This window comes from Primulina eburnea, unplaced genomic scaffold (genome assembly GCF_022965805.1).
Source record: "Primulina eburnea isolate SZY01 unplaced genomic scaffold, ASM2296580v1 ctg739_ERROPOS11973397, whole genome shotgun sequence".
NCBI classification, from domain to species: Eukaryota; Viridiplantae; Streptophyta; class Magnoliopsida; order Lamiales; family Gesneriaceae; genus Primulina; species Primulina eburnea.
This window is the reverse complement of record NW_027331510.1, coordinates 1,359,225-1,367,446: the sequence shown is the minus strand read 5'-3', so window position 1 is coordinate 1,367,446 and position 8,222 is coordinate 1,359,225. Positions and strand designations below refer to the sequence as shown.

At 39.1% G+C, this 8,222-nt stretch overlaps 3 protein-coding genes across 3 annotated transcripts; 1 reads left to right on the top strand and 2 right to left on the bottom strand.

Moving 5' to 3' along the window:
• Nucleotides 1-85: 85 nt before the first annotated feature.
• LOC140821985 (NDR1/HIN1-like protein 6) lies at nucleotides 86-1,048 on the top strand. Its single transcript, XM_073182687.1, has one exon. The coding sequence runs from the start codon at nucleotides 113-115 to the stop codon at nucleotides 878-880; it is 768 nt and encodes a 255-aa protein (XP_073038788.1). The 5' UTR covers nucleotides 86-112; the 3' UTR covers nucleotides 881-1,048.
• A 204-nt stretch (nucleotides 1,049-1,252) lies between these two features.
• Nucleotides 1,253-3,938, bottom strand: LOC140822101 (uncharacterized protein At1g65710-like). Its single transcript, XM_073182834.1, has 2 exons — nucleotides 2,584-3,938; nucleotides 1,253-2,366 (listed from the first exon to the last, which is right to left on the bottom strand). The coding sequence occupies exons 1-2, from the start codon at nucleotides 3,598-3,600 to the stop codon at nucleotides 1,515-1,517; spliced, it is 1,869 nt and encodes a 622-aa protein (XP_073038935.1). The 5' UTR covers nucleotides 3,601-3,938; the 3' UTR covers nucleotides 1,253-1,514.
• A 525-nt stretch (nucleotides 3,939-4,463) lies between these two features.
• On the bottom strand, nucleotides 4,464-6,834 carry LOC140822104 (uncharacterized). The gene is made up of 4 exons (XM_073182842.1): nucleotides 6,573-6,834; nucleotides 6,396-6,471; nucleotides 5,478-5,650; nucleotides 4,464-4,721 (listed from the first exon to the last, which is right to left on the bottom strand). Exons 1-4 carry the CDS (start codon nucleotides 6,683-6,685, stop codon nucleotides 4,646-4,648), a joined length of 438 nt encoding a protein of 145 aa, XP_073038943.1. The 5' UTR covers nucleotides 6,686-6,834; the 3' UTR covers nucleotides 4,464-4,645.
• Between the last annotated feature and the right edge of the window lie 1,388 nt (nucleotides 6,835-8,222).

Sequence of the window (8,222 nt, the reverse complement as noted above, 5' to 3'; positions counted from 1 at the left end):
AATATTTTTTTAAAAACAATACTGATTTTCTGTAAATGCCAACACACCACCACTCTCGGTTTCATACTTGTATAAACATTTCGAGTTTGCTTGCTCTCCCCTCTCAAATGCAATGGCCGATCATCAAAGAGTCCATCCACTCCAAGATTCCGATGCGGCCGCGACGTACAATAAAGCCACCACCCCGCTGGTGTCCCGAGGGTCTTTTCGCTCCGACAGTGGTGATCCCGAGAGGCAACATCCGCGGCCTCTCACCCGCATAGTCCCGTATTCTCCTTCAAAACCACTACGAAGGAGGTGCAGTTGCTTCAAAAAGTGCCTTTGTTGGACCATATCCCTTCTGCTGATCCTTCTCATAATCCTTGGAATTTTGGCTGCGATTATATTCTTTGTTTTCCAACCAAAACTACCAAAATATTCAGCAGATTCCATGAGAATAACCCAGTTTAATCTCACAAACAACAACAGCTTGTCCGCCTCGTTGAACGTCAACATCACCGCAAGAAATCCGAACGAAAAGATTGGAATATACTACGTGGGTGGAAGTCATTTGAGTGTCTGGTATACAGGAACAAAACTATGTGAAGGTTCGCTGCCGGAGTTTTACCAGGGCCACCGCAACACCACCGTGCTCAGCCTTACTCTGGCGGGGCAAACTGATAATGCGACGGGTTTGCTGCAGTCGTTGCAGGCTGCGCAGCAGAGTGGAAGCGTCCCTTTGAATCTCCGGGCCAATGTTCCCGTGAGGCTGAAGCTTGGTAGATTGAAGCTCATGAAACTGAAGTTCTTGGTGAAGTGCAGAGGGGACGTCCACACTTTCAGGCAAGGTGAAGTGATCAGAATTAGAAATAGTATTTGCAAATTCAGATTCAGATTTTAATATTTTATATTTTATTTTACCATTTGATATAATATATTTACATGAAAAAACAGATATTTTAAATTTTTTAATTTATATAATATTTATTTATTTATACCGAATGTGCTATGATTTCTATAATCCGATGTATTTATGGTGTACGTGCGTGAAATAATGAGACGTAATCTCTTTTGTTACTTTATTTTCGAACTTGATAGTTCTAAAACAGTCTCTAAATGAGAAATACAATTATTTTTAAAAAATTTCTCATATAAAAAAACATCACATTGCCTCGTGCATATATATTACAAATCCATCAAAATTGTTGTATCAACATGGCCAAACACCAACTTTGATTATGACTCGAATTTTGATAATTTAGCCAAACATTAGCATCCTTAAATCTATTATTCTCTTCTATCAATTATGAATTTTGATCAATTGCTAAAAGTGAGAAAATAAGAGAGAGATAGTTGATCAGACACTACAAATTGTTTGCACTAGGCTTTATGCAAAGAAACAATTAGTTGAAAATGATAATGAAGTCTTAACTAGAAAACGAAATGGTGAAACAAAACAAACAGAGCTCAGAGTTGCAAGCTTGCGCAACAACCAATAAACACCATGACATAAAACTTCACAATAAGTCCCACGTTTAGGTTACAGCAGCTGCTGCCTTTTGAGCTCCTCTTGATCCAATCCTGCCACGGCCAATCCCAGACCGTTGATTATCAAACTCCCTCTTCTTTGAGCTTGTTTTTTTTCCAGAATCGGACGCGACATGCCTCACTTCATGCTGTCTCTTAACCGACCTTGAAGATGCCCCACGATCAGTAGAGTCAACCGAATTAGGCTCCCAACTAAAAGGAGATATCCAGTTTTGCTGACCACCCATAAAGCTGTTGCTGCCCGAGGATTCTTGCTCTTCAAATTCATCGACATCTACTGCACCTCTCCCTACCGTCACATATTTATGAAAGGCAGGATCCATCAAATCATTATCAACTACCACCTCAGATTCCATCAGAGGGCTCCCTCTTGAATTGGGTTTGTTGGTTTCATTGCCTTTACCGAATTGCTCAGTCACAGGATTTCTTTGTCCATCCTTGGAGAATGTACTGGAGAAATTGGAACTGGTGGTGGAGTTGAGATCAGCAACTGCTTCAAGAATAGAGCAGGCTTTAGTCACACAGGGAGGGAGTGAAAAAGCCACTGGAGGGTCTTTCTTTTGGTGGAAATTTTGGATGTCTTCGAGCAATAGCGAAGTGTAGGATGTTACAACAGGATTTGATAACGCATCAGGGTTGATGTCTATTTCTCTGGATAAACGAGACGATCTGCTTCTAATCACCGAATGGAAAGGTTGAAGACCCTCGGTTGCGGAAGTAATCACATTCACATGTGTTTCGTTTTTGGTTTTGCAGTTTGAATTCGTCGGGTTGCTGCATCTCAACTTGTTCTCTGCTGCCCCTTGGTTGGTATCAGCATTTTGCTTCGGTTGTGGAGTCTGCGAGATGGATCGAGTTGTAGAAATACATCACAACATATTTCTGAAGATTTGTTAATGTTAACTGCAATGTTCTCATATAGTTGTAAAAATCTTGTCTGGCCTAAGTCCGTTTCAAGAAACTCGCTCAACAGACATTGGTACTTAATAACTACATTGAAAAAAGGTCACTAGGTAAATGCAAGACAGTTTCAAACAACTTGGTACTAAAGCTCACCTGCAGTATAATGTTGGTGTCGATCTCACCAAGGGGATTTCTCCTGCAAGGGGAAATTTCCGCCTTCCTCGAATTGCTTCGGCTGAGTGGCAAGGGATGCTGGACTTGTCCCGGATTCACATTCTGATTCTCGTTTGAAACCTTTACTCTTGCAGGGGATTGAGTACGAGGAGTTGATGCGGTTCTCGAAGCCACAGCCCCATCCCCATCAGCATTTCTTTTCACTTGAATCCTTTTAACGGCCATAGTTAAATCTGGCTCAGCACATCCATTACCACTCTTATCAGTGGCGGGTACAGAGACCATCTTGGCCGGCTTGGAACCAGAAATGGCAGGGCATGAATTAGGGCCCCCGGTAGGAGCTGGAGATTCAGATCTCCTACCAGGAGATCTGCTCACCCGCCTTTCCCTCTCCCTACTTGGTGTCCTCCTCCGACCACTAGGCTGACGGTTCCGGTTGCGGTGGCGACGGCTCTCACTCCCCAGGCCTGCCACACCATCACGCTCATCTCCATCAACAGCAGCACCATTCCCTTCAAGCCCATCGCCCTCAGAGTCGAAATCAAAACTTCTCTTCGATCCAGAGTACTTCTTCCCACAGCTTTCAGAGAGGGACGTCGCCTTTCCCGTGGAGGAGCTCCGACTGAGCCTGCCGCACTGTATCAAAATGGCGTCCAGCTCCTCCTTCGTACAACTGGAACTCCTCACCCCTCCTCCAGCAGTAATTTCAACTACATTACCCCCCGAACCAGAATTACCACTCACACGACGAGATTTTTCACCCGATTCTTCACCTTGCTCTGCATCTCTCTTCCCTTCTACATCACTCTGCAACGATCTATCATGGCTTTTCCTATGTTTGATGATGAATATTTCTTTCTTCACCGTTTCTTCTTCTGCCTTGTTCTTCTCCAATTGGGTATTAGATATGACCCTTTCAGGTTGGCTTGAATGTGCAATAGAGGAAGAGGGAGAAGATGAAACACAAACGCTCTTCTTGCTCAAACAACTGCCCATTTTTACACAGATGGGTGGGTGGGGTGAAAAACGACAGTATTATTCACAAAAACAGAGAGTAGGCAACAACAAATCGGGATTAAACGGTTGGGAAAGAATGGAAAAGGAGGAGGCAGAAAAGAAAAAGGGGTACAATGTTCAAGAAATCCATTGAATTCAAGTTTGTGGAGAGAGAGGGAATTCAAATTCTGACAGGGGAGTGCGAGCGGGCTAACCGTTATATTTAAATTATGTCTTCTTTATGTTCGAAAATTATTTAATTTAGGACCACCCTCTGTACACCACGTGAGTCAGATTCATTTCTTTTTACCATCATAATTTCTTTATAAAAGAAATCTTTGAAATTTTGCAAAATTAAATATGCATCATTCATTAAGTAAATTACTTAAAATACTTTATTCAACATCGCATCAAATTATATATGGTTCAAATTATGAAATTTGATAAATTGAAGCATTAACTACACAATTAATATGATTACTAAAATAAATTTAAAATCTTTTTGGATTATGCAAACGCCAATTAGCTATGCTTTTGCTTAAAACGAGTATTTTATCCATTAAGTCATGATTCATTTGTTTGGTCCGACTTGAATTATCAAACTATACTAAATTATTATATAGTTTTACCTTCTCTAGTTTTAGATATTTATCAAAATAATAAATATATTAAAGTGAACAGATATACTTGAAGTTGGCTTGAATTTAAATTTTTTGAATAAAAAGCATTTAATAATCAAGTTAGCTCGAAAAACTTGTGAATAATTAGTTTATATCCCTAAACAGAGAGATGTAGACGACATGAAGTTCGTTTCTAGATGTCTCAAAGGATACACTAGAAAGTATCAATATATTATTGCCCTAACTAGGAATGGAAATGAACAGGCATTCATTAATCATAATCTAGCTTCGTTTATTTCATATAAATGACACTACCACCGAACTATTTTGCCCACAGAAGCAAAAAAGTTTCAACTGAAACAAGACAATTGCACAAAATGTCATATAGTGAAGAGCAGTATCATCTTCCTCTAGCTAATCTTTGATCATGTAGTGAGTAAATGCACACCGCACGAAATTGTGCAAATCATAAGCCCCAGCACAGCCAAGAATCCATATTTCCTGCACATGGAAAAATTATCAATTGTGTCATCATGGTCTCCTGCACACAAGAATCCCGTTTCCCTAAAGGATTGTGCCTAGATGAGAACTGTGATTCCCCGCAAGCCATAATGTGCGTCTTGTTGTGCACTTTCAATAATTAAGATTAACATGCGTGTACAAAAGTTAGAAACAAAGTGTGGTGCACAACCAAAATGGAACTGTTGTCTAGGCTTAAATAATATCAAGTAACCAAGTTGAAGTCCAACACAGTAATGTATCACCCAGAGTTGCTACTTAGCTTAGGCTCCACCCCGTTCCAAAACAAAAATCGATCAGTTTATTATGATCCCTGAAAACTCATTAACCACAAGTCTATTTCCATCAATGCTAAAGAAATTATTGGTCTTATTAATTGATCAGTTTGTGAACAAATTGACTTATAGTCTTCTTTTCGGAAGTCAACAATTTTAAAAACTCCAAAGTGAAGCGCCATCAACTTAAGGCAATTCTAAGATGAATGACCCCTGGAAACTTCCTATGTCATCACCGGAAAGAATCATGTTGGTTTAGTGGGGACAATCGTATGCATTCACGTTTTTCTTTAACTCACAATATGCATATTAACTATAATTAAAGTAAAAGATGATAGAATTGCCAACAAAGATCCAATAGTTAAGCATACCATAGATAAAGAATAGATCTATCTCCGTATTTGGAATACAATACCATCAACCACTGAAAACTGATCAAAGAGAATGAATGAAAGAAACGAACCCGATTGAAAGACGTTTTTGTGGATCACCGGTGGAATAGCCTTTGAAATAGTAAAAGCGCGAAACACCGTAAGCAACCCCGAGCGATGCACATATCACAGGATGCCTGATCCCTCCCAATATCATCAACATGAAAAACATTGGCATCATTTCCAAGGAATTCTGGTGCCCCCTCTACACCCAAAAAAATTTCTTACACGTTATGTATCAACCAAGAATAATCATCACATAAGAAGAAAACTTACAATCATTGGCTCGTTCATATACAAATGCAACTTGCTTAATAAAGTTTTTCCACTTGAAAAAAAGGCTCAGTTAGACTAACCAAAGGCAATGCTTGATATGTTTTCTCGAATGTTTTCATTTCCAAAAACAAACATATTATATCTGTTGAACTGCAATTGAAAATATATTTCAATCCGCTTTCACATGTCCTTAACCAATCATTATCTTAATTCAGCTTATCATTCTTAAGAATAATTTGTATTATATTACATTCTTATACAAAATATTACTTTTAAAGATTTTAAATCACGAGATCTAGAACAGAAACAAATGAACCGAAAAAAAGAACAAATCATGAAATATTTTCTGAAATACGTGAACATATAACCACACATATTCCAGAGCTTTAATTTCATTTCTATATGTTCATACTTTTATGTTATTAATTATTTATATCCATTAAAAATTAAGTTTTGTAAAGGCTTTAAAAAGTCAAACTTCAGTAAACCATAGTGATTAAAGTCCCAAGTTAGGAAAAATTACTCCAAAATGTTTTGAATCGGAGGGGTGATTCCATCCAAACATTCTAATTTGTAATGCTAAACTACCTTGGGTGATGAAATCTAGATATGATTCATGAAATATAATCAATGAATAAATTATGCCATAAATGAAACAAATAAAAAGCAAAAACCTGAACGCAGTTAAAGATCTTAGCATCTTTGTTTTCAGCTTCTGTGACATACATCGTCGGATAGAACACTTTATACCTGCAATCAAATTAACATAATAAAACCCAGAAATTCAAGAAAAAGGGGTTTCAATTAAATGCCTCAGATATCGTAATTAATTAATCCCAGAGAACCAGTACCTCTTTCGGGCTCTGCCAACTTGTGAGGCCATCCAAAAATTGAGAAAACAGTAGAGAACCAGAACAAAAACCACGTAGCCGTATTCTTTTGGCAGTAATTCAACTCCAGCCATGCTAGTTTCTTTCGCAAAAGAACTCTCCGAAACTGATTTCTTTTCTTTTCTTTTCTTTGGGTGTATTTAGTGAGATTTCTCAGAGAACCGGTGGAGATTTTATCAACGGTGTTTCCAGAATTAGCTTTCTCCCCAAGGCAGATTTATTGTTAAAATAATATAAGTTTAGATATATCTATATATTATTAATTAATTTAATTGAAATTATGATTAAACGAAACTTATTTTTTCACTAACCTATTATGTATATATTTTATTTTATTTTATTTTATTTTACTTCAATTTGTGCCAAAGTGTTAGGATGAGTATTAAGGGGCTAGAGGCATGCATGCTAAGGAGTTAGGAGTTGTAGGGTGGGGGTTAAGTAGTTGAAATTCTGTCATGTGTAGCCAAGGGGATGACAAGAGAGGAGGTAATGAGAAAAACGCCCTCGGGAACTTTCTTTAAGGGACCCGTTCTTCTAGCCTCCCCGACTTCTCGCCTTTTTCTTTTCTCCCACTTTCCTTATTTTGTTTCTACGCCTCCTCCATGTTAATATATTTCTCTGTCTAGGACAACAAATCCTCGAAATCTCGGGGTAATCTCTTCACTAATGATCTGAAGAAATCATTTTCTTGAAATCCATGAGTGAAGGCGGTAGTTTTCTTCTTGGGGGCACATGATGGTACTTCCAGTGCTGCCCTGGTAAATTTGCGGATATAACACCTAGTGACTCATCTTGTCCCTGCTTGACTTCAAAAAGGCTGAAAGCAGTCTTCTTGTATCTCTTTAAGCTATTGAAATGATGCAAAAAAACTCTCTTGAAATCTTCAAAACTCCGTATACTCCGGGGCTCCAATCTGTTGAACCATCGTTGGGCAGAATCTACCAACGTGGTTAGAAAGGTCTTACACTTAATCTCATCGCCATAACACAGTAACATGGCCATATTCTTGAATCGAATCAAGTGTTTCCTCTGGATCAAAATTGCCATCGTATTCCCTGATGTTTGTCAACTTGAAATGGGTGGGCAAGGGCTCATTAATAATGTGGGGCAGAGAAAGGGCATCCTCTCGATTGGGTTTAGGGGACACACGAAGATCCAGCTTGCCGTTCCAGCTTCTTAACCTTTTTTTCTTAAATCTTCTCGCTCATCGGCCATAGTGGGGGCCTTAGAACATTTTGGTGAGCTTTTTGTCTCTTCATCTTTTCATGAAGGGGGAGACTTGTCTCCTGCCCCTACCTTATGTTGTGCTCGGTTGTCACCAGTGGGTAACTTTTCCACTACCGCTTTCTGGACGGCCGCTGCTATGATTTGAGTGAGTTGCTCTTGATTTAATACAAAGGTCGATTGAAGCTAACCTTCTTGAGGGACTTCTGTGTTCCGGTTCCGTTCCACCGTTATATCCCTGTTTTCCACCGTTATATCCCCGTTTTCGGTATATGAAACTCCGATATAAGCCATCAATCTACATACCCCGGAACCTCGTCAAGGTTGCTGACGTTCCGGTTCCGGAATGCTCGTTCCGACCGTTCCGTTCCCGTTTCGACGAACCAT